The 26,032-nt window shown below is 39.2% G+C and overlaps 2 protein-coding genes across 5 annotated transcripts in view; both read left to right on the forward strand.

Moving 5' to 3' along the window:
* RANBP2 (RAN binding protein 2) overlaps positions 1 to 21,659 on the forward strand; it is a 34,660-nt gene extending 13,001 nt beyond the window's left edge. Inside the window, exons 18-30 of one of the 4 annotated variants that reach the window (XM_042778983.1) lie at positions 294 to 429; positions 598 to 695; positions 1,204 to 5,569; positions 6,448 to 6,525; positions 12,435 to 12,608; positions 13,944 to 14,036; positions 14,909 to 15,099; positions 15,486 to 15,714; positions 16,195 to 16,293; positions 16,465 to 16,607; positions 18,114 to 18,387; positions 18,507 to 18,841; positions 21,070 to 21,659. In XM_042778983.1, the coding sequence (XP_042634917.1) occupies positions 294 to 429; positions 598 to 695; positions 1,204 to 5,569; positions 6,448 to 6,525; positions 12,435 to 12,608; positions 13,944 to 14,036; positions 14,909 to 15,099; positions 15,486 to 15,714; positions 16,195 to 16,293; positions 16,465 to 16,607; positions 18,114 to 18,387; positions 18,507 to 18,841; positions 21,070 to 21,375 (6,522 nt within the window). In that variant the 3' untranslated portion in view covers positions 21,376 to 21,659. Of the gene's footprint in view, positions 1 to 293; positions 430 to 597; positions 696 to 1,203; positions 5,570 to 6,447; positions 6,526 to 12,434; positions 12,609 to 13,943; positions 14,037 to 14,905; positions 15,100 to 15,485; positions 15,715 to 16,194; positions 16,294 to 16,464; positions 16,608 to 18,113; positions 18,388 to 18,506; positions 18,842 to 21,069 lie in introns of all 4 variants that reach the window. The other 3 variants (XM_042778982.1, XM_033051189.2, XM_033051188.2) reach the window with 3 other exon arrangements.
* A 3,313-nt stretch (positions 21,660 to 24,972) lies between these two features.
* The window catches only part of CCDC138 (coiled-coil domain containing 138), a 31,403-nt gene continuing 30,343 nt past the window's right edge, over positions 24,973 to 26,032 (forward strand). The window contains exon 1 of the mRNA XM_033053524.1: positions 24,973 to 25,481. Within this exon, the coding sequence (XP_032909415.1) occupies positions 25,378 to 25,481 (104 nt within the window). The 5' untranslated portion in view covers positions 24,973 to 25,377. The remainder of the gene's footprint in view (positions 25,482 to 26,032) is intronic.

The following is a 26,032-nucleotide window of genomic DNA, read 5'->3' on the forward strand; positions in this document are numbered from 1 at the left end:
GCTTTTTGTAGAAAGCATTCTGCTTTTATCTGCTTGGTTCTCATCCACTTGGTTCTGGGATTTTTACTGACTTGTTCTGGCTTTAGAAGTACAGTGGAAGTACTTTGTACTCCATGGGTATGTCTGCATGATCTGACAGGTACTTCTTGGTTTGCTTTTTTTAAAATTACTTCCACTTCCTCAATTGAACATGCTTTTGAATAGCAAAAGGGTGGAGATCATGCCTTATATATTCTTTGACAAATACCTGTGCAGTAGATACTTAACTCTTGCTTGGCACCCTGTCTTGACAGAATGAAATGCAAGAAATGAAACTTAACAGCTCCAACACAAGTGCATCTCATCGGTGGCCTGCTGAAAACTATGGAACTGATGCAATGCCAGACAGTTACCAGAGAGCACAAAATCTTCATGAAGCCCCATTAACAGGCAAGTTGTTGCAGAATTTTTATCTAAATGGTTAGCTAAATCAAATAGGACTTTTGAAAATAACGCTAAAATGTTTTAATGATTCACAGTTAATAACTGCTGGGAAGAGTATGTAGAAAACAAGAAGAAAAGATAAGTGTTAATTGTTTTCCTGGTGTTCCTTTTTAGTTGCTACCACTGGCCCATCTGTGTTCTACAGCCAGTCACCTGCCTATAACTCTCAGTATCTTCTGGGAACTGCTGCAACCAATGTAACACCAGCAAAGGTGAGAATAAATTTATTTCTCTAAATTGCTTCCCATGATGATCTGAAAATGACTGACTGGTTTTGATTCTGTACATAGCTAGATATAATTGCAGTTCCTTATGCAACATTTGGTGAACGAAAACTGCTAGGGATAAAATGATAATTTTCCTAACTTTTGGGATTGGGAGTTTGGGAGGAAAAGCTAGAAAAATATATTTTGTATGTGTGTACATTTCTCCTACTGGTTTGTATGCTAGCACTTAATTATTTCCCTCCTTAATTGTGTGACAAAAGAACATGGGGTTTTCAAAGCTTTTTTTCATTAAAACCCACTCAAACTCACCCTTTTTCAGTGCTTGTTGTCAAATGCCCGTCAAGTTTTAAACTAAGGTGAAACTAGTTTAGGTTTAAACTTTAAAGCATGTCTTTCTTTTAAGACTGCATGTTACATGGGCTTCTGCTTAGTAAGATTTTGTCCTCTTTATCATCATAGTAAGCAGAGCACTTGTTTTCTGCTTTTTCTTTAGCCTCCTGTCTATGGCATGAACCGACTTACACCTCAGCCTCATATATATTCCTACCAACCACCACCCATGCATACACCACCTCTGCAAAACACTTCTGGTTGTATGTTTTCCCAAGAAATGTATGGTCCACCTCTGCGTTTTGATTCTTCTAGTACTGCACTCATTTCTCCTCGTACAGCTGATGACTATTACAACTACAGTGTTCCACAGGCAAGCACCAATCCAACACTACCTAAACCGGGGTATTTCACAAACCGTTCAGTCACGCCACCCACTTTAAAGCCTGCAGAACCAAAAGCAATGCCTAAATTTGGACAGCCAGGAACAGCAGAAGGATCAAAAGCGCCTCTGCCAGCACCAGCACAGCCAATTCAACCAACAACTTTTAAATTTAAACCTAACTTCAAGTCTAATGATGGGGACTTTACTTTTTCTTCTCCTCCTCAAGTTGCACCACAGCCCCTTAATGCACCTTTTAATAGTAGAGAAAGCCTCTTGGATCTTCTGACATCTGATAAGCCTTTACAGGATGATAGGTACGTTGAACAAAAGCCAGTCAGCGATCCCACAAACAGTTCAAGAAATATCTTCAATTTTAGCAATAAACATATTCCAGGCATCTCTCTTCGAGAAAACGCAGGACAAAATGCGCACAAAAATCTGGGTTTTGAGAAGAATGATACATTTATTGTTCAAGAACCAAGCAAGCCTGTATTTATGGCTTCAAATTCAGATTTGGCCAATCGAAGTCATGAGACAGAAGGAGGAAGCACCCATGGTGGAGATGAGGATGATGATGGTCCTCATTTTGATCCTGTGGTGCCACTTCCTGATAAGATTGAGGTAAAGACAGGTGAGGAAGATGAAGAAGAATTCTTCTGCAACAGAGCCAAGCTGTTCCGTTTTGATGCAGAATCTAAAGAATGGAAAGAAAGGGGTATTGGAAATGTGAAAATACTGAAACATAAAGTATCTGGCAAATTTCGTCTCTTAATGAGACGGGACCAAGTGCTGAAAATCTGTGCAAATCACTACATAAATACTGATATGAAATTAACTCCAAATGCTGCATCGGATAAGTCATTTGTATGGCATGCTTTAGACTATGCAGATGAATTGCCAAAACCAGAACAGCTTGCAATTAGATTTAAAACACCTGAAGAAGCAATGCTTTTCAAAAAAAAGTTTGAGGAGGCACAGAATATTTTAAAATCCTTGGGATCAAATGCTTGCACATCTGTGTCTCAGAGCAGTGGGACTGCAAAAGAAGCAGCAAATCAGGACATCAAGGAGCCCAACAGACCCACTTCTGGGACCATGAACTTGAGCTTTCAGTTTCCAAAAGAGGGAACAAGCAGTGAAACTGACAGCAAAGGCACCCTTACAGGTACATCCACTGGATCTAGCACTACTCTTTCATTTGGAAAGGATGCTCAGCAAGCCTTTTCCTCCAGTGGGTTTGGGCAGCATCTCTTGAAGAAGGATCAGTGGAGGTGTCAAGTGTGTTTCGTTCCAAATGAAGTAACTGTCAAGAATTGTGTGTCATGTCAAAATCCAAATCCAAATCCGGGTATGTGGGAAACACATGGCACCCCATTAACTGACTCTGCAAGTTTGAAAATGAGTGATAACACAGTGCAGGACAAGTTTGGATCTGCTTTTGCTAAAAAGGAAGGTCAGTGGGACTGCTCTGTATGCCAAGGCCAAAATGAAGCAAAAGATGTGAACTGCTGTTCCTGTCAGAGTCCAAAACCTCAAAATCAACCAAATACATCCACACTTTCTGTTCAGTCATCTGCTGCTCCAGGGTTTGGTTCTATTGCTGATACAAGTAAGCCACAGAAAAATGGGTTTGAAGGGCTTTTTACTAAAAAGGAAGGTCAGTGGGATTGTAGTACTTGTCTTGTGAGGAATGAAGGCTCTTCACTAGTTTGCATAGCCTGTGAAACGCCAAATCCATCTGGTAAGCCAACTGGTGGTACTTTAACTCCTGCTTTTGGCTTGAAAAGTAAATTACCTGAACTTGGAGGACAGTTGGGAACAGGCTTTAAGTTTGGTCTTGAGCAAGGCAAGACACCACCATTTACGTTTCAGATTTCCTCTGATACCGATAAACCTGCAAAGGAGGGATTTAGCTTTTCAATGCCAATGCCTCCAGGTGGATTTAAATTTGGGATACAGGAGTCTAACAAAAACACCACTAAGAAAGATGAACCATCCAAAGAGCATACGACTGGTTTCTTAAAAAGCATTGATGAAAAAGACAGAAAGGAGTTGCCTTCAGACACTGGAATTGGATTCCAATTTCAAGAAGCAGCAGACAAGGAGAAAATTGACTTTGTTTTTGGGCAAAATAGCAGCACTTCTACTTTTGCTGAGCTTGCAAAAAGTCCTCCTAGGGAAGGCTTTCAATTTGGCAAGAAAGACCCTAACTTCAAAGGCTTTTCAGGTGCAGGTGAAAAGCTGTTTTCTTCACAAAATTCTAAAACAGATCAGAAAGCAAACACTTCTGCTGACCTCGGTGAGAAGGATGATGATGTGTATAAGACAGAGGACAATGATGATATCCATTTTGAACCTATAGTTCAGATGCCTGAAAAAGTAGAACCATTTACAGGAGAAGAAGATGAGAAAGTGTTGTACTCCCAGAGAGTAAAGCTGTTCAGGTTTGATCCAGAAACAAGCCAGTGGAAAGAACGTGGCGTGGGCAATCTGAAGATTCTTAAAAATGAAGTTAATGGCAAAGTAAGAATATTGATGCGGCGTGAGCAGGTACTGAAGGTGTGTGCGAATCACTGGATAACAACAACAATGAACCTGAAACAACTATCTGGCTCAGACAAAGCCTGGATGTGGATGGCCAATGACTTTTCTGATGGTGATGCAAAGTTGGAACATCTGGCAGCAAAATTCAAGACACCCGAGCAGGCTGAGGAGTTCAAACAGAAGTTTGAAGAATGTCAGAGGCTGCTACTAGATATACCACTGCAGACACCCCATAAACTTGTTGATACAGGTAGGACAGCTCAGCTTATACAGAGAGCAGAAGAAATGAAGTGTGGCTTAAAAGATCTCAAAACTTTTCTGACAGATGACAAAACTAAACTGTCAGAAGAGGAAAATGTAAGCTCTGGTTGTACCAGCAGTACTTCTGATTTGGTTATAAAGCCACATGCTGAAAGTACAGGCCCTACTCTGGAGTGGGATAACTATGACTTGCGTGAAGAAGCACTGGATGATAGTGTAAGTAGTTCTGTATATGCATCACCTCTTGCAAGTAGCCCTGTAAGGAAAAATCTGTTTAGATTTGGAGAGTCTACCACTGGCTTTAGTTTCAGCTTTAAATCTGCCTTGAGCCCATCCAAATCTCCTGCCAAGCAGAACCAGAGTAGAACATCAGTAGGCACAGATGAAGATTCTGATGTTACTCAAGAAGAGGAAAGAGATGGACAGTACTTTGAACCTGTGGTACCTCTGCCTGATCTTGTAGAAGTGACCAGTGGTGAGGAAAATGAGCAAGTTGTCTTCAGTCATAGAGCCAAACTCTACAGATATGACAAAGATGCAAATCAGTGGAAAGAGAGAGGGATTGGGGATATCAAGATACTGCAGAACTATGACAACAAACAAGTTCGTATAGTAATGAGAAGGGACCAGGTACTAAAACTGTGCGCCAATCACAGGATAACACCAGATATGAATATTCAACAAATGAAAGGGTCTGATAGAGCCTGGGTATGGACTGCATGTGACTTTGCAGATGGGGAAAGAAAAGTAGAACTTCTGGCTGTGCGATTCAAGCTGCAGGATGTTGCAGATTCATTTAAACAAATCTTTGATGAAGCAAAGCATGCCCAAGAGAGAGAGACACTGATAACACCTCTTTCTTCTCGTGCCAATACACCAAAGGAATCTCCATGTGGTAAAAATGCTGTAGCTGTGCTAGAAGAAACAACCAGAGAAAGAACTGATGTCAGCCATGGTGATGATACATCTGATGCAACTGTAGAGGCTGCAGAGGTGTCAAGTACTTCTGAAACACCAACAAAAACAGTGGTTTCTCCTCCAAAGTTTGTATTTGGATCTGAATCTGTCAAGAGCATTTTCAGTAATGAAAAGTCAAAGACATTCACATTTGGAAATACTTCAGCCACTGGTTCTCTCTTTGGCTTCAGTTTTAATCCCCCAAGGAAGAGTGAAGGCCATAATCCAGCATCTCAGGACACAGCACAGAAAGAACTGGAAGTCTCTGAACCACCAAAAATCTCAAATACTACTCAGAAGCCTGTAGACAGCAAGGTAAACAACTTGCCTGCTTCAACACAGGATGGACCGTCAAACTTCTCATTTAGAATTCTGGAAAAAGGTGAGTGTCAGTTTTGCTAGTAACTTATTCAAGTAAGCGACTTACTAAGTAGTTAGCTTTGTACTACTCATTACTGTTTAATCTCTTGAGAACAGGTAGTTTTTCAGGTTTGATGCAGGTATTCACATGTTCTCCAGAATTTCAACTAAAGAAGGGAATTTTAAGTCATAATTATTTTCAAATGAAAATAAAAATCTATGATGCAAGATGGAAACTTGTTTACTGAGAATAGGATTTTCAGGTATAGAGCTTAAATTCTGACATGCTGCATCTGAATTTTGGATTTAAATGCTCTAAGAATTTGTGGATTTGCTCTAGAGGCTTGAATAGGTAGTTGATGTTGTATGTACCTGAGCCTTTGCTCTCAGTGGCAAAGTGTGAGAACAGCAGATGAATGCTTCAGCTAAAATTTGCATTATCCCCATAATAGTAGATGGGTATTGTGGAATTAGTCTATACATTTGTTTCACACATTAAATACTCACCTCTGCAATTTTGATTGTGTACTTCCTTAGCCTGAAAAGAGATCGTGATGGCATACTCAGTTGTTTGGTTTCTGTCGTAGTCTGAAGAAGATGCACAGGCAGAAGCTGTGGCTGTGACAGGACCACTATAATGTGCTGAAGTGTCTTTGTGAGAAGGATGGGATGTCTCAGATTCATGAAAACATCCTATTAGCTAGAGTTCAATAAAGTGACGTGGCAGAAGATGACAGCTGCAGTCCATTCACATGGGTTGGATAAGTTTGTGTATAATTAACAGATGAAATTTCCTCCTATGAAATATGACTATGGAGTACTTGCAGAACATAGATAAGTCTGTTCTATCCTTTTAAAATTTTAGGTAAACACTTATATGCCAACAATTTATTTTTTTAGGATTTAATTTTAGCCTCTTTAAATCTAATCCCATGGCCTTTTGGACAAGCACATCCTCCTTGCAACCTGATAGTAAAGGTATTTACGTACTGCACTGAATGTGTGATTAAAAACACTCTGTCAGGCATGGACAATAACCCAGCTGTGTCAAAGCAGTTGGCTCAGTAATCCCTATAATTAACATGCATGCTGAAGGAGAGTACTTGAAATTGTGTGTCTGACTATTGTATTTGTTCTGTTAAAGAATGTCTCTAGCCCTTAGTATGTTTACATGAGCCAACACAGTGGATGGCCCTGTTTAAACTTTTGGCTTCTGTTTGCCTTATTTTTTGAGGATATGTGCCCTGCACTACTTCCGTCACAGTTTTACTATGTGTGTGCACTGGATCTCTTAAATTCCTTTTTTCTAGAGAAATTACATTGTTATTTTCAGAGACTATGTCTCGTGGTACCTGATGTGATTTACTCTTGTCAGTGAAATATGCCTGAAGATCTTGAGATGGCTTATCTATTGAGACAAGTTGAATGTATTTAGCCTTTGTGGAAACGTTCTCTTCAGTTTTGTGATTATCAGTGTTAATTGCTGCACTTCTAAAAATAAAGAGTGCACAGAAATGAGAGCCACCTTCATGTGTAATCTGAAGTCCACTGTAGCTGGTTAGAAAACTTCTACCAATTTGTAATTTTTTTACATTCAGACCTGTAAACAAAACTGTAACAGTTTATAGTTTGATTATATGTTACTACCAATGCTGCTTGCAAGTGTGCTTTCTGTAAGCATGCTCAACTTACACGATTTAAAAAGTATTGTAATGTTAAATAACCAACTTCTAGTTTGCATAAGACAGTCTTCCAGTATTAGTGTCTTACATTGTTTAAAAGTGTCAAAATGTCACTGTTTGTACTTGAACACTGAATTTGTGATTTGTATACATAACGTAAAGTCACTTGCTCTGTGTTTTCAAGCAATGCTGTGGATGGAGTTTATTAACAATTCAGTTCTATTTTCATAATACAGTGTCCATAATGTGGACTCTGTGCCAGTGCACACATGCAAGAACTTTTCCTACCTCAAACGGGTGCTGGTTCTATATTGGGGGCATATGGGGAAGGAGGTTGTATTTAAAGAAACAAAAGAAGCTTTTCTGGTGCTTAAGGCTGTTCTTTACTTGTACTTTTCCAATAATTAGATTATGGTTACAGTGACTTGTTTACAGTTGATAATTGTCTTCAGCATAACTGTTTAGTCTTTGAGCCCTAACTTAATAGTAAAGGATTTTGAGAAGTCCTTTCTAAATTCTTTTTTCAAGCCTATCCAGTACAAATATAATATGAAGTTTTCTCATGGGAAGCTTCTTTTGGGAAGTGGCTTCTGAGTTTGAATGCTAGAACAGCATTCAAAAGAAATTTAACCTCATTGTAGATCTACACCTCCATGCATTTGTTTTTCTCAGGTCTGGTCATAAACTTCTTATAAGTTCTTATTCTGGTTTTGGTTGGGATAAAGTTATTTTTTTCTCAGTAGCCGGTACGGTGCTGGGTTTTGGATTCAGTGTGGGAACAATGCTGATTACGCACTGATGTTTTGGTTGCTGCTAAGCAGTGCTTACCCGAAGTCAAGGACTTCTTTTTCTGTTGTTGTTTGTTTCATGCTGTGCCATTGAGGAGGTACACAGATAAAAACTGGGAAGGAGCTTTGCTGGGACAGGTGACTCAAAGTGGCCAAAGGGATATTCCATACCATAGAGCATCATGCCCAGTTTATAAAGTGGTGGAGTTACCTGGAAGAGGGTCCAGTTGGATTGTGGGAATGGAGTCTGGCATTGCTCAGCAGGTGATGAGCAGCTATATTGTGCATCACTTGTTTTTCCTTGAGTTTTAATTTTCCCTTTTAATATTATTGTTATATGTCACTTCTGTTTCAATTGCTGGTGTTCTTATCTCCACCTACAAATTTTACATATGATTCTCCTCCCTATTCTTATGGGGAGGTTACAGGGTGTGAGCCAGCAGCTCTGTGGTGCTTAATTGCCAGTGGGACTTAAACTTGTAAAGCACTGGTGTGGTTTGAGTCATGTCAGTTGCAGGCTGCTGTACCTGTTACATGCATTAGGGTTTGAACTGGTGCTTTCCTCTTATATTCAAAAGCTCTTCATTGAGCAATGCATGAGAGGAAATACCAGTTTTGTGACTGGCTAGAGAGATTTAGGCCTGCCTGGTCTTAATGTCAGTTCAAACAAAGCTGAAAATACATTACAGCATTGAACTGTTGTGCACGATATTGTCCTGAATTTGGTTTCTTCCATGTACTAACAATTTCATGTGGATTTTTCACCCAGAGTAGAAGGTTCTATTATCCTAAAACCAAGTATTGTCAGAATACATTGTATGTATGCGTGGCTTTTTGTTTCATGGCTGCCTGTGAAGATACATTTAAGATGTTTGCAACAGTAATATTTGTTGAATATTCTTCCAGTGTTTGATAGATCAGTTCCATGGAGAACTTAACCTATTGGCTAATCTGAAGTGATCTTAAATATTTTTCTCTTAATCAGCTATTTTGCCCAAAGGGTACTGAAAGAGGCTGCTTGATAACTCTTTTTAAATGCTGTCAAACCTGATGAGCAATGTGTGCGGTAGAACACTGGAACAGTGTATTTGTTGCCACAGCTTCCAGTTAGATTTCTACTGCTCAAATTAAAGAAAACACATGCTTTTACTGTCTACCTGACTGACCTGAAAGAAGTGTTTTGTTACATTCAAAGATATATTTTTGAAAATTTTCTGATCCTAAGGAAAGCTGTTTTTTGGTGTAGGACTAAATGCTCCACGCTCAAACATCAGGTGAACTTGGTGCAAACTTACTCAGTCCAATTAAGACACTTGCCTAACTAACTGGAAAGAATAAAACAGATGATAATATGCAGTATATCTGCATATCTTCATAACACAGTATTGAATTCACTTCTAATCCTTAAATCAGCTAGGGTGAGTGAGTTTTTTGGATAAGATTGAGATGTATGAAAACATCTTATTCTTCAGTCATGATACGAACTTAGGAATTTGCTGCTCAGGAATTTTATCCTACACCTACTTTTTGCAGGCTCAGACAACTTACTGAGATCTAAAAATCTGAGCAAAAAGAATTAGTCTGCAAGAGTGTGCTTGTTATGGGTTTGAGTTATTTTGTAACTCTGGTGTGTATAAATGCCTGAAATGATCAACTTGTAGACAAAAGTGGGACAGAGACTGCAGAGGTAATACTTTGAAAAAAAATGTAAGTTTGAATCAGTACTTGTGATTTTGCTGTTACTTTATACTGCTCTTAATCTACCAGACGATTAATTAAAAAGAAATGAGAAAACTGCTTCTAAAAAAGAGACTTTAGTGTGTTAGTTGTGTCAGAGGATCAAAGGACATGTCTGTAAACATGTCTCTTCAGTCTTTTTCTCTTCCTGCAATAAGTTAACTTGTATGAAATGTTTTTCAGGAGTTGGGTACTAGTTTGGTTTCTAGTTGGATATTTAGGTTTCCTCTGATTACATTATGCCACTGATTTACAAAATATTTTTAAATGAAAAGCACAGCGAGCTTTTGAGACCACCCTTCAGATTCTAACAAACTTAAATCTGGAGAACAGATAATAGGCTGTTAGCAAATGGGCTGAGGTACTAAAGCAATCCTGTTGTTCTTAGAGACAGCTGTTGTGGCTGTTGATCTGCTCATGGGGTATTTCTTAAAAATAGTTCACAGATTTATTTCTTAGAATTTTAGCCCCAAACTCCCCTTCTCAAAACACTTAACCTAAACAAGCAAAACCCCAGCCAAACCATAACTGATGTTTAAATTGCTGTATCCTCCCTCTTTGCTTCTATTCTCTCATAATAAACTCAAATATTTGTTTCCAAAACTGTCTTGCAGCCATATGTTTTAACTGCAGTTTACTCTAGGCTTTACTTTCAGCTTTAACCTTTTCACTGATTATGCACTATTCTCAATACTGGTGGAAGGAATAATTTAATGTTGAAGGCAAGACAAAAAGCTAAATAATAAGACTGATGGTGATATTTCCTTACTGCAAAAGCTAGTTAAATAGGCTGAAAGCAATACTTTTGTTGTTTGATGTGGAACTAAGAATTACTTCAGTTTTGTAACAATCAAAGTTTCAGCAACAGCTATTATAGTAAATTGAGAATAATTAATAAAAAGCTCAGCTGTCCCATAAGTAATCAGTTCTATTCAGTTGTTTGGACAAGTTGTTGTACACAACTTCACTATTTTTTGAGGTCTGAAATTTGCTTGTTGTGCTGACTTTGCATTAATTGGCATTTAGAAGAGGGCATCCATGGAAGTTTTCTCCTTGAGAACTTCCTCTGTGAGTTGATGGGATCAATTGGAGGCTAATTTGGCTGTTAACAGCCTGGGAAACCAATTGGAGGATTTTGTGAAAATACACTTTTGTGAGTTTACGCTTCCATGAATTCACATTTTGAAGTGAGCAAACCCGGGAAAGGTCCCTTTTCCTGCCAGGGTGCAGGTAATAGGACCTGGGCCTGGCAGGGGCCCCTGTCTGGGAAGCAGGTATGTCCCAGCAGGGAAGAGGGGTGGCCATGGGCAGTGGGTGCTGCAGCTGAGCCCCAGGAAGGCTGATTGAGATCCCAGCCATCCCCCCACCCTTTCCATGGCAGCCACTGCTGCTTTCTGACTTGGGCCAGCCCTTCCCATCATGGCCGGAGTAGCCCGAGATCCTGGCACAGCTCCAGCATGACCTGGCTGCAGCTTTGCATCCTCCATCCTCCGTGTGAGATTTTAACTCTTCTAATGCTGAGACAAGACTTGCAGACCTTCAATCCTCCGTTGAGTGAGAGGAAAAAGAACAGAGAGAAGGATGCACTAAAGTCAGTGAAGCAGGAGTCAGGTTCTAGTTGTAGGAAAGTGAGATGCTGTGAATTTTCGCCTGAAAATCCTTTTGTAAACTACAGGAATGAACTGTACTACACTAAAGACTCCCATAAACTGTGGAGAAACACATGTGGGGGTTGGAGTGTTCAACTTGTAAGTTTTGAGCAAAGGCATCTGTGTTGAGGACCCTTTGCCCTGAGGGAAGAAGGGGATCTTTGTTCCTGGGGATGAAGCATAAACAGAGACAGAGATGAGGAGAACCTTTGCCTTTGAACAGTTAATTCTTAAAAGTAAATACCCCATGAGTTTAACATGGTCCATAAGCCCAGTGTCTAGGAAGGCTGTGAAGATAAGAGGAGTTTTCATGATTGCAGATTCCTGGGTGGCTGTTATTTGTGAAAAGTGAATCCACAAGAGAACTGTTTATTCTTCTTGTAGAGAAGTCCCTGTAGCCTAGCAATGGGAGACTTCTCTCCCTAAAGTGAACTGAAAAAGATTATTTTTAGGTTGGTAACTGACTGAAGTGTTTCTGTGTGTTGTTAAGAGGGAGAAGGAGGTGTGGGAGAAGAGAGGAGGGAGGTCTGAAAATTTTATTCTGAATTTATTATTTCTTTATATTGTTAATAAAACTTTCTTTATACCCTTTAAGTTTTAGGCCTGCCTTGCTTTTGCTGCTAATCCTATCTCACAGCAGAAAATGAGTGCATTAAAATCGGAAAATCTAAACTCCTGCGTTAAATTGGTATTTCCTCCTGTTTGTAAACTGAAACCAAGACACTTGTTTACCTCTGTTTGACACCTCTGTCACTCTTCTCCCTAGCTGTCTCTTATTTGACATGAGGACTTAAACAATCCTTTTAATAATACAAAGATGCAACCATGTTTTGTTTTAATGCTTGAATTCCAAAAGCAATAGAACAGCGTGCAAGTTTTGCTGTTCTGTCCTTGCATCCTGTAAATTTGATTTTTGTGTCCTATCAACAGAAATATGTAGACCCTTAGACTTTGACTCTGTAATAATATGAGGTTAATGTTATTTTCTGTTCTGAAATTATTCACTTTAAATGGTTTGTTCATTTTTTGTAAAAAAGCTGAGAAGACCACAGTGTCAGAGGATGATGCTTCATCTGATGAGATTGAAATAGTTTACGAGTTAACACCAACGCCTGAACAGAGAGCCCTTGCTGACTTCCTCAAGCTCCCTTCAACATTCTTCTGTTACAAGAATAAGCCTGGATATGTGAGTGACGAGGATGATGGTAAGGAATGCAAAAATTTGTTTGTGCTGCCTTTTTGTGGGGAAAGGATGTAATACACTGCACTGGTGCAGCCCTACCTTGAGTGCTGTGTGCAGTTTGGGTGACTCTGTGTAAGAAGGCTATCAAACTGTTGGAGGGTGACCAAGGTGAACAGCCTTGAGAGCCAGACTCGGGAGGAGTGGCTGAGGTCACTTGGTTTGTTCAGCTGGGAGAAGGCTGAGGGGTGACCTCATCATAGTCCAAAACTTCCTCAAGGGTATCAGCAGAGTTGGTACTGATCTCTCTCTGCTGCTCAACTGTAGGACACAAGGAAATGGAATGAAGCTGTTGGGGAACTTCAGATTAGGAAAAGGCTCTTCTCTGAGAAGGTGGTCAGGCCTTGGAATGGGCTCCCCAGGACAGTAGTTAGAACAACACACCCATGAGAGGTCATGCAACATCTGGGTGATGTACTTTGTCATTTGGCATGGTTTTAGGTAGTCTTGCAAGGAGCAGGGAGCTGCAGTTGGTGATCCTTATGGGTCCCTTCCAGCTTGAGATACTCAGTCCTGTTGGAACCATTAGACACTGAAATACTTTTGTGTGGGCCAATGAGAAGTAATCTTGTCAATGTCCTTATGGCCCATCTTGTACACTCAAGTCTTCAAAACAGGATAGTATGGCAGAGGCCCAGGAATAACCAAAGTGTATTTGTTTGGTGTGTTGTGGGTGTTGGCATCTTCACCGAGGCATGTGGTTAGGTGCGAGGTATTTGAGTACTTACTTATGTATTTTGAGACAAGTGCAAAGCATTTTTTATTAAAAACAAATCTCAGGTTCCCTTAATGCTATACTAATGAGTTATTTTTCTTCTAAAGCAAATTCCTAATAGTATCAGTAAATTTACTTTGTCAAACCTTACTGTATGTAATTAAGATTGATTTATTCAGCAAATACCTTAAATGGAAGTTCTGAAACATTGTATTCAACAGAAAATGGGAGAAGACAAGCCCCTCCTGCAATAAAGGAGGTTGCAGATTTTCATCTAAAGAATCTTCAGTCTTCTTTCCCAAATACATTTAGTGGTAGTCTTAATAAAATCATTCAGTAAGAAATGTTTTCTAAAAGCAAAACCTGTGCCACATTATCTGTAGCAATCTAGGCTGAAAATAAGTGTTAACAGCACTCTGGAGCTCATGTAAGCAACACTAGAAATTAAAGCTTACTTGTTGACTTGTAACTCTTAAAATGTAAGCAAAAATTATATATGACTGCTAACCTTGTGAGTTGGAAGGGCTTAGGAGACTTCTGGCCTAGAGTATGCCTGAGAACTTACTCTTGTTTCTTGTGTTTTAGATGAAGACTATGAAGCAGCTGTTAAGAAACTTAACGGAAGACTCTATCCCAGTGATTCAGAAAGGAAGAACAAAGGGCAAGATCCTGTAAAAGGTATGTCTTAAGAAATTTTAATTATTGTGCTTCATGTATTGAAACATGAACACTGAATCTGAAGGTCACATGGGCAGAGGTTAATTTATGTTTCCTGGGATGAGTTTTAGAAGCAGAGATGCTCTGTGCAGAAAACCTGCATTTCAGAGTACGTGGTTAAGCTCTGTATGTTAAACCATTAGTTAGCAGTAAAGGGGTACCTGAAAGAGAAATGTACATTCCAGGTGATCTTTAAACAAGTACATAAAAGTCTCTTCCTATCTTGAACTCCTGCTGAATATGAAAAATTCCTGTGGCATGGTGCTGCTCAAGAGAAAGTTGTCTGTATCTTTCAATACTTGCTACTTCTGCAGTTACTCAGTTGAAGCCTGTGAATGAATGTCGTTCAATCTAAGGAAAAAAAAAAGATATACTAAAAATGTAGGTATCGACTACTTGCTTACGTGTGTCTGTGTCTCAGACTTCAGTGTTACATAACTTGGAATCTGGGTAGGTGCTTCTAGAAGTAAAGTTTAGGGGTTTTTTGAGGATATGTGCTAGAAGAATTGAGCCATCTGAACTATGAGGAGATAGTGAAGGAAGTTATTAGTAGTGGTAGCTGGACGATGAAATTCTTCATCATGCATGGAAATTCCCTGATAGTAGTGAAAACCACAGATAATGTATTTTCAATTCTAGTCACCCCAGGCTAGGTTAATTAGTCTTCACTAATTCACTTCCACTATTTAAACAGTAATGCTATCTGAGAAACTCATTAAGTCTGTCTTCAAGTTGATCTGGCTATTGCGAGGTTAATTTATAATGTTGAGGCTAAAAATTATTTCAGTATTTAGCTACCTTCACAACTATTTTCCATTAATTCTTTACAGCAGGCCTTGCAGGAAAAAGTGAATTCAACAATGAAAGAGAATGTGCTGCTACTTTGGAAAAGAAACCAGCCCCTGAGAAGGATGAAACAAAAGCTCTGCAGGTTCCTTCTACATCTGTTTGTGGTGTCAGTACTGGTACTGAAGGTGACAGTCTGAAAGACGTAAAGTCAGAAGCTAAAATTCAAGAAACGAAAGTAAGAACTAAATCTTAACTTCTTGTTATTAAACTTGTACAATTACTTCATATGTGTGAAACAGTACGGTTTTAGAACTAAAACATGCAGTGGAGAAAAATTATTTGAGTTTTTTGGTAGTTGTGTCTGTCAGGGCAGGAGATTTGATTTCAGGGAATAATGGTATTTTTTTGAAAACAGACTGCTTCAAAGGTGCTTCAGTGTCTTGTCAGGTTAACATCCTTATGTGTTAACTGTAATGAAAAACTTCAGAAAGCTTACAACAACTTTTCTTTGTGTTCTTTTTTTTTCTGTAAGGACTGTTCTTAGACTCCTGGGGAGGAGGTTTAAATCCTAAGGTCGTTTAACTTATTTATCGATTCCATTGCTTTTTTGATTAATTGCAGGAAAATGAAGTTGCAAGCTCAAGTGACTTAGTGTGTACCAGTAAGGAAGAAATACCTGCTCCATCAAAAGATGAGGTGACAGTATGTGTCCAGTCAGATACCAGCAGTGAAGGATCACATTCCGCCACAGAAACTGTGCAAGTATCGCAGACCTTATCAAGAGCTGAAGATAAGCCTGTAGATTTGTCAACTAAAAAGAGTGAATCAGATGGTTCAGAGTCAGCACAAGGTAAGGTCGGGGTATGCTGAGGGCTTTTTATAGGAAGCTATGCTTTTCTGTGGGTCAGTTTATCTAGCATAGTTGCTGTCTTGGCAAGGAGAAGTATTACCAATACTGAATTAGAGACATAGGTACCAGTCTGGTAAAAATGTGTATGTATCAAATTTTATTGAGTTCAATTTTGCTACAACAAAACAATGATAATGTCTATTCTGTAATTTACATATGATGTACATTCATTAGTTTGCTCTTAAATACCACATGAGCTTTGTAGGTCTGCATCTAAGTAGTCTGCTGAAACTCAAACACTTGGACTCTTTTTTAAAACCATAATAGATGGTCATTATGGCAAGTGTCATTCAAACTTTAAATTTATTGGGAGGAAAAAGTGCTGTAGACAGTGCTCCAGTTTATTCTTGTGACTACATAAAGGCATTTTCTTTAAGAAAGTAGAGAGAAATCTTTGACTTTCCCCTTTTTATTTGCTAGAAAACAGAATCATCTCGTTTGGTTTTGGCAATACTGCAGGCCTGTCATTTGCAGATCTGGCATCCAAAAGTTCTGAAGACTTTGCTTTTGGCTCAAAAGGTGAGTTCAACTAGTCTGAGACAGACCTGAGTTGGACTTCTGCTTCATACAATACACCTTTTGTGAGCAAAATTTCTGCTCTGATCGTTAGAAACAACAATTTTTTGCAAGTTTTTATGAGGAAGGAGAGAAAACTACACAGAGTTTAAAATGTAACTCTCTTAATTGCAGATAAAAACTTCAAATGGGCAAATACAGGAGCAACTGTGTTTGGAGATACCACACGTAAAGCAGACGAAGATGAAGGTGGTAGTGATGATGAGGTGGTACATAATGATGATATCCACTTTGAGCCAATTGTGTCCTTGCCAGAGGTAAGATGACTTCTGGAATATAAAACAACATTAAGATAAGCATTTCTGCTAACACAACAAGCTTTAAAATATGTTTTGCTTAACTAACTTAGTTTTCTGTGTTGTTGTGTTTGTTCTGCATGTTTTATACTGGCTGTGTTGAAGCACCTGTTATTTTAAATCCTAGTGCAGTGTAGCCCTGGGGAGATGTCAGGTGCCTCAGTTACTCTTCAACAGTGATTTCTTTATAATTTGACTGAGAACTGATTAGCATGCAGGTTTGTACACATAGCTTGTAAAAGCTAAACCATTTATATAGCACAGCTGAAAATCAGAAAGGGAAAGTGAATAAGTGCTAGTGCTTATACAACTCAGGTATGGCTTCGTATCAATGACTTGTAGATTCAGTTCTGTGAAAGCCATGCCAACTAGGAATTTTTACTCTAAGCTAGGCAAGAGATTTCTAGAATCACTAAGCAAAAAGATGTGCAATTAACATCACCTGAAGGCTAAGGGAACATTTTTAGTTTGAAAATAAATGGATTTTCAAGAAGTAGGAGAACCTTCAACTTTGAAGGTAGCCTTATAACTTATTGAGTGAGACTTTACACAATTATTCATGTCTTGATTTGCTTTTTAGTCTAGTAACCATTTCCAACTCTTGATGATATAATCATATTGCCTGTCCTTTCTATAAATAATAAAATTTAACTATAGATTAGTAAAATTATTGAGCAAGGCAAGTAAAGCACAAAAGAACAATATGTGGCGTCCCTCAATTTGAACAGCTTATCTGATCTATTTTGTAACATGTCTTCAACTTTCTTCTTTAAAGTTTGGTGCCCCTTTGCTTATCTGTGTGTCACATTATGACTTCTATGATTTTCTTCTGCTTCCCTTTTTCAGTTTCACAAACAGTATTTTGTCACGTTTCTCCAGTTCTCTCAAGTGTTCCATATCTTTGGAGAAGTGCTAACTAAAGGAGATTAGAGGCCAGTAAATGCATACATGAAGTGAGGTGGAAATAGGGCTGTCTTCTGTTTAAATGCAGATATCAAATTCTTTAACAATGTGCTAAGGGTAACTCCTGGAATTGCAACATTTTTTTGTCTTCTCAGTGTGTACTTCATTCAACCTGAAACTAGGGAAACTTGGCAGAATACTTTATCAAGTCTTAGGATTTTGTTAAAAGGAAAAAAAAACCACACATAAACAAAATCCTACCAAAACCCAACCAACCAAACCACTCCCAAAGCAAAACCAACAGACTCCCACCAGAGCTACATGTAGCATGATGGAGAATTGCAGTGCTGTAATTGGTCTCAAACTATGGAATTTTTTGGGCTCTTAAATTCTGAAAATGTTTTACCCATTTTGGTATAATGAATGGGGTGGGGTGTTGGAGAAAAGAATACACTGAATAATTTTCCAGTGTAATATGTCAGTCTTCACAAGTATATGTAATAACTATTTATTATCTCTCTAGGAAATCACAGGTACTCAGTCTATTGTGCTGGTTTTTTTTAGGTGGAGGTAAAATCTGGAGAAGAAGATGAAGAAATTCTCTTCAAGGAGAGGGCAAAACTTTACAGATGGGACAGGGATGTTACTCAGTGGAAGGAGCGTGGTGTTGGAGAGATCAAAATACTCTTCCATACACAGAAAAAATACTATAGAGTCCTAATGAGAAGAGACCAAGTTCTTAAAGTCTGTGCAAACCATGTTATCACCAAAGAAATGAACTTAGTGCCCTCTGATACATCAAACAATGCTTTCATTTGGACAGCCACAGATTATGCTGGTGAGTTTTTCAGGTGGTCTTTGCTTTTTTTCTAGGTGGTCTGTAATTTCTGTGTTTTGTTTTTCCCTGGAGATTATTACAAGATGAAACTAAACAGACCTTCTTGGATTTATTTTCAGATGGTGAAGTAAAAGTAGAGCAATTTGCAGTCAGATTTAAAAGCCAAGAAATGGCCAATTCTTTCAAGAAGATGTTTGAAGAATGCCAGCGAAGCTTGTCAGAACTACAGAAGGGGCACTTGTCTCTGGCAGCAGGACTGTCTAAGGACACCAACCCTGTTGTGTATTTTGAAGTTTCTGCTGATGATGAACCTTTAGGACACATAACCATGGAGCTGTTTGCAAATATTGTACCTCGAACTGCTGAAAATTTCAGAGCGCTGTGCACAGGAGAGAAAGGATTTGGATTCAAGAATTCCCGCTTTCACAGAATAGTCACAGACTTTGTGTGTCAGGTAAGCATAAAAAGAAGACTCTTCACTGAGAATGAGATGCTTCATGACTAACAGTGGCACTTTAAAAATGGCTTACAGAGAATAGCACATTTTTGTTGGCAGCATGGATCCACTGTGCAGCATAGTCTCATCTGTTCTTTCCCTGCAAGAAGATGAGAAATGGTGCAAGCAACACATAGTGTACCCTAAGATACTTTTGACTTGTGCCTGCCAGTGGCCTCATGCCTCAGTGTTTCCTAGTACTATCACATCAGGGTGAAAGAAAAACAATGGAGGGAAGTGGAGTTCTCCTACAATAGACAAGGGGCCTGTTGCTGAACAGGAACACCAAGTACCCAAAACTACCATTCATCCTTCTCTCTCTCTAGAGGAGAACTCCTGTATGCTCACCTGTTAAGAACACTTAGTTTCCAGGCTTCTCTTGGATTTTAAAGTACATTTGGTATTTCAGATAACTTTAAAACTGATAATCCAGGTATCATAAATGTTAGGTTTCAATCTAAAACAAGCAAGTCTTCTAGATCTGGTTACCATGCCAGTGGCATGTTTCCTAAAACACCAAGTTTTGTGCTGGAAGCAACAGCCTGCAGTACACCTGTAACCCCAGGTCAACAGTGTTGGTTTTAAACCTCTGTGTGCATTCAGTAGCACTGACAGGTTCTTCATAAATGCTGAAGGCTTAGGAGATTGATCATAGCTCAGATAGACAGACCTTTCTTAAAATTGTAATCAATACTTCATTGAGTTTTAGTAACTTGGAACAGGCAAAATGAACCAACATCACTATTATGCTGTGCTAATGATCTGCATGTCACTACATCCCCAAAAATGAGGCATGTAGATGACTTTCTGCAAGCCCAGATATATACAGTAATATAGGAAAATAATATACAAAAATAATGGGAAGAGCATCAGCCTGTTGGAGTGAGTCCAGAGGAGGGCCAAGACTTCTAAGAAGGATGGAGCACTGGTCCTATGAGGAAAGGCTAAGAGAATTGAATTTGTTCAGCCTGGAAAAGAGAAAGCTTAGGGATGATGTAATGGTGTAATTCCAGAGTCTGAAGGGAGCCTACAATAAAGATGGAGGGAAACATTTTATAAGAGCGTGTAGTCACAGAGCATGGGGGAAATGGCTTCTAGGTAAAAGAGTAGGTTTAGGCTAGATGTTAAGAGAAAGTTGTTTGCTGTGAGGGTGGTGGCACACTGGAACACGTTGCCCAGAGAAGTTGTAGAAGCCTTATCCCCATCAGTGTTTTAGGCCAGGCTGGATGGAGCTCTGAGCAACCTGGTCCTAGTTCTAGGTGTCCCTGCCCATGGCAGAGGAGTTGGAACTAGATCATCTTAAAGGTCCTTTCCAACATAAACCATTCTGTGATAGTGTGTGAATAGCTCATCACCAGAATAAAATATTAACCTGTCTTTTGATTAGTTCTTCTACAGGTATCTGAGGTACGCACTTCATGGTTCTTTCATTAAACCTTTTGTGCCCTTCTGATAAACTCATTTAGGATTTAAGCTGATTTCAGGGTATTCCACATTCTTTAAAGGAGTAGACTGTCTTTTAGAACAGTTAACTGCACCATGCGTGCCTTGACAAAGTGAGCTTTTATCACACTGAGTGATATTTTGTTTGCTCGGCTTTGGCTGAACTTTCTTGAGGTATGGTGAGAAGCTCTTCAATGAGAACTAAGGCTGTACAGATAAAGTTACACTATCACCTTTATACTGAAATTATCAGGAACCAGAAGTTTGCTACCTTCCAGAAAGATAAAAGACACACTTAGCATGCTGCTCAGCCTGTTGGGTGGCAAAGCTGTATAGAATTGCTGGTCACTGCTACGTTAACCTTTTTCAGATTAATTCTGTGCCTGCAGGGACTAAGCAAGGACAGGCCTTCAGTGAGATAAAGCTGGTCCAGGCAGCTTCCAGGGCCAAGTGATGCAGGCAGTAGGAAAGGTAGGCCTAGAGGAATCTCACCATGGGGAGCAGGAAGATAAAATGCTGTGTTCAGAATAAACAAGGGACAAACCTTCTACTACTGCTTCCCTTACCGTGAACAAAACTGCTGAATGTGGGAAACCCTACATCTAAGCAGATATTAATACTTGTGAAAATGAAAAATTAGTTCTTCCAAAACAAAGTGTTTTACTGTTGAAAGGAAATACAGTTTTTGGGGTATGTTTTGGGACTTGTCAGTTAATGCTTTGTCTGGTTTGGTTTTTTTTTAGGGAGGAGATATAACTAACCATGATGGTACAGGTGGACGGTCAATTTATGGAACAGCATTTGAAGATGAGAATTTCATAGTGAAACACACCGGTCCTGGATTGTTGTCAATGGCAAATAAGGGCAGGGATACAAATAATTCTCAGTTCTTCATAACACTTAAAAAAGCAGAACACTTGGACTTCAAGCATGTGGTATTTGGGTTTGTGAAAGATGGAATGGATGTTGTGAAAAAGATTGAATCCTTTGGTTCTCCTAAAGGGCTAGTAAATGGAAGAATTGTCATTACAGACTGTGGGCAAATATAGAATTATTTCTTTGAGTATACAAATGTTTTAGCAGTATAAATCAGTACTTAGATGTTATCGACTAATTATTTCAACTTCTTAAAATGGACACCTCTGATGTATAAATGTAAAATTACAGGTTATAGTTGAATTTTTTTATGTGTTAATTGATTTTTTTGCATGGTAAATAAAGTTCAGGCACTGGCATATTTCAGGTGTATTTGTGTTATCCTGACATATTTGTATTAAGTGTCAAATTTTAAAAATTAAATCCTAGTCTTGTTAAAATAAATGTCTTCTCTTCACTTTGGTTTGTTTAAAGGAAAAAAACTTGTATAACTTGGTTCTTGCTCTCATGAAGGTTTTCTGAATGTGCAGACTGTAGATGCAAATTGCTGGACAGTACATTGCAGGCATTTGAAAGTTAATGGGTATTCCAGGTTGAGCCAGGTGGATGTTGGTTTGTTCTGTCTACATAATTTTTAAATGATTGATGTTTTGCTAGAGCAATATGCTGACTTTGTTTTTAACTTCAGTTATTTCTAAAAAACTTGGCTTAATGAAAAACATCTACTTCACATTGGGATTTTACCTGAACATACTTTAAGTATAACCCTCTGACTCTGCTCAGTGTTCATTAGCTGTTGCCAGTTTCTCTGACCTTGCTGCAGGCTTGGCTTGTGCATTCTAGTGTGCTTGTACCTTTTACAACTTTGCCTCTCACCAGTGAGTATGCATGGGTAAATGCGGGGTTTATTTCGGCTGATACTCTACAGCTCAGTGTTGGCAACATGCATTTAGCTTAGCTTTATTTGGAGGGTTATTTATTTATTTTTAAAGGATGGCAGTCTTCAGGCATCCTTAGGGACCTTACCCCTCTACACCCACTCACAGGAGCCTGGAGCTAGGGCTGCTTCAGCCTCTTCTCCCAGACGACCAGAGGACGTAGACTTACACTGTGCGAGACCAGGAGCAATTTCTTCCCAGAAAGGCTGCTAGCGCATTGGCAAGGGTTGCTGAGGGCCGTGTTGGAATCACCGGAGGTGTGAGGAGGTGGCAGTGAGTGGTGCAGGGGCCGGGGCGGTGTCCGGTGCGGCGCTGTCACCCCGCGCTGTGCCCGAGGTTGTTTGTGCCCGCCCCGCCGGGCCCCGAGCGGCGGCTCCCCCTGCCCGGCCCGGCCCCGAGCGCGCCTGCGCGGCCCGTGGCGGTTGGTTCGAGCGCGGCGGTGCCGCCATGGCGGGCCCGGGGCCCGGCCGCTCCGCCCGGGGGCTGCAGCCCTGCTGCCCGCGGGGACCGGCGGGGGTGAGACGGGGCCGGGGCGGGCGGCCTGCGGCCGGGAGGAGCACAGAAAAGCCATTTCCTCCTCGCCGCGTCCCTGAGCTGTCTGCAGGAGATGGGGGGTGGGGGGCCGGTGCGCTCCCTCGGGGCTCATGGTGAGCGCCGTGCTGTTGCGCACCCGGGCAGTGCGAGACAAAAGGGGGATTTAAACAGACTTGAGGAGGTTACGTGCGCTTGGTACTCCGATCCCTGACCCCGCGCTCCGATTGCCTTAGAGTTGGAAGTGCTGAAGAGTCACCCTTGTCTGAGCGGGAAATTTCCCTGGAAATTGGAACTCCAGATTCTATGCGGTGTCAAGACACGGTTTAGCATGTAATTTTTGCCTAAAACCTGGTGCCTGCCAGTTGAGTGAGAAAATATGTGAATCCTCTTAGGAGTATGTTAAACTTGTATGATATATATATAATAGAATAGCTTTTTTTTTCCTTTTTTTTTTTACCACAGTAATTGACAACCTTACTTAAAATGCATTAGGTGTGTTTGTAATTTTTTTTGGTAAACCTTAGTGATTAGCTCTGTAACAGTCAGAGAGCAGGAAATTGTTCCATTGTCAGTCAGGAATCAAACCCGTGGTTCCTTAGAGACTGCTGCAATGACCAGTTAATTAGGAAGGGTATCGTTCCCTTGCCAAGGTATGTAAATGTTATTTTATACTAGAGAAGGTCAGGTTCTTTGCACTCGGATGAATGAAGGAATTGTATTGTGGTTCTTCTCTTTCTCAAAGTCTCTTTTGACTTGTGCTGACAAGTCAAAACTGGTCTGCCTGAAAATTCAGCAGCAAAGACCCTTCCTTCCCCCATGCTGGTGTTTCAAAAGCCTTTGATACTTAGTAGGAGTACTGGCTGGCTAGGCACCTTTATTTTGGCTGAATTCTGTTTGTCTTTCAGTGAAACAAATTTTTGTGGCTGTTTTCATGCATCTTATTCACTGGGCTAAATGCTTTTAGTGTGTCCCGGGGATAACAGGCATTAAGTGCTCAAACTCATGCTGCAGGGGAAGTCATATGGTGGAAAAATATCCATGAACGACCAAAGATTGGGAGAGATTGAAAGTGGATTTGAGTTAGGTACATAGTTGGATAGGGATATTGAGTTAGTCCTGGGAGTCATCAAATTAATACAAAACTTAGCCTTTTTTTTCTTAGGAAAAGGAGCTTGCTGTTTTAGGATCAGGAACCATCCCAAATGTGATGTGAAGATTTTGAGTGTTGTAACAACTAAAACCAGGCGCTATGCGCCCTTAGTTCCTGCAGAAGGATTTGCAACTTGAATAGCATTTGATGGTATTCTAGATTTTATGGGGAATTTTTATTGGGGAATGTTCTGCTTGGAATTATAGAACTGTACTTTAAAGAAAAGTATTTTAAAAAACTTATTTTTAATAATACAGACTTACTGAGACTAACGCTTGCAAGGAAGAAAATGTTACATGAGTTTGTGTGCTTTGTTATTTGATTAAGAAGTGGTTATTCAAGGGCAGGAAAATACAGCAGTTGATCATTTGATCTAGAGCATAGCAGAGAGATACAGTGAAACAAGTAAGATCATGAGAGCTACCTTGAGTCTGATATTTTGTAATGTGCATTTAATTGATTTTGCTTGTAGCCTAAAATTTCTGTCATTCACTTTTTTTAGTATGTACTTATGAATAAGTAAGAAAAAATTGAGCTGGAAACTCTGGCATAAAAAGCCTAGATATGAAGGTAGATGGCACTATTTCCATGATTATCTGATTTTACTTTTATACCTTTATTTTATGTTACTTTCTTCATAGTGCTTTATAGTTTCTCAAATATTCTAACACATAACACTACAAGTATTTTGTTGCTAGACCGTAGAGAATGTATTTGCCTCTTTATGTTAATATGAAGACCATTTACATTTATGTATTAAAAAAAAATCCAACAAACCCCTTTTCAAAGTTTGTTGTAAGAATTCTGTCACAATATGTTAACTGTTAAACCAGTAAGTTGCAACATACTTTTTCCATGAAAATTCTGACTAGAATGCAGTGGTTTTGTGCTTTCTTGTAGGATTGCCTCTCAGGAGCATTGCATACCAAATGTAAAAGCAGAAACTCCCTAGTTTACAAAGGTAATACAAAGCAATGGTGCTTTGATATCTTTTACAGGGAAAACATACTTTCTCATTTTAAATAGATAGGGGTTGTGATACCTGGGAGTCAACCTGGAAATATTAACAAGTAAAGAGTATAAAGGATGTTTTGGAGCCTGTTTGTCTTCAAGTCCTGCTTGAATTAGTTGACAGTGGTCCACTTCATAATGCATTTAGCATTAATTTAAAGATACGTAAATGTTTTAATATTTAGAACACATTTTGTCTCTTTCAGAAACTGGTGCATGGGGACAGCAAGCTAAATCAATGTATTTGTCAGACTTCAGTTAAACAAAAATTTCTGTAGGCAGGCAAACTCTAAAATTTCAGAAAGACAAATCTGATGTGAAAGCTAAATAATTCTTCCTATGGCTTAAACTGTTGTCATTAAGTTCATAATTCGTCAGGCTGCATCCGTGATGGTTTTGGTTCTTAAACCTACATGAGTACCTGGCAAGTACTTCTAATAAGTGCTTAATGATTTTTAATGTCATCTTCTCAAATGCAAAATAAAATTGTTGCAATTTTATGTATTTCAGGTGACACTGACATCTGACTGAAAAAAATAACTATGTCTTTATCAAATTGTTCTTTAGAATCAGAATTTACAGAAACTGGAAGAGAGAAGAACATCAAATCTAGTGATTTCCGAAAAAGTTTGAAAAACTGGGATTGGTAGGAGGTGTTTTTATTTCTCCTTTATTATTTATTTTCTCTCATAAAACTGCAAATAAAACAGATGCGTTTAGACTGTGCAGAAGTTGGTTTAAGTTTCTCATTTTCTTGTTAAGTATTGTTTGTAGCTAATTTATGCAATAATGAGGATGCTGATTTTGATGAGGACTATTGTTTCACTTCCTAATCCAATCTGTGTATGTTGGAATTGCTAAGGGAATACAGGAATGACATAAACTTAACTAGGTGATAAAAAATTAACTAGGAGAAAAGCGAATAGCCCAGACTGATAAACAAATTTATGTTTGTTTAGAGATAATTCAATTTCAAATACCAAGAAATCTCTTCTAAGGGGTATTTTACACCAAACAGAAAAAATATGATTTGAAGAGGGGAGGTTATATTTTTAGTTCTCCAGGAATTTGGTGGTTTGTGGTGAGGGAGGAATGTTGGTATTATATGTGCTTACAGCATGAAAAGTCTAATTATTGTAACAACTTTTAAGTCAGCAACATGTAATTTCTTTGGTTGAGATTTGTGAATAATAATAC

This window comes from Catharus ustulatus, chromosome 2 (genome assembly GCF_009819885.2).
Source record: "Catharus ustulatus isolate bCatUst1 chromosome 2, bCatUst1.pri.v2, whole genome shotgun sequence".
NCBI classification, from domain to species: Eukaryota; Metazoa; Chordata; class Aves; order Passeriformes; family Turdidae; genus Catharus; species Catharus ustulatus.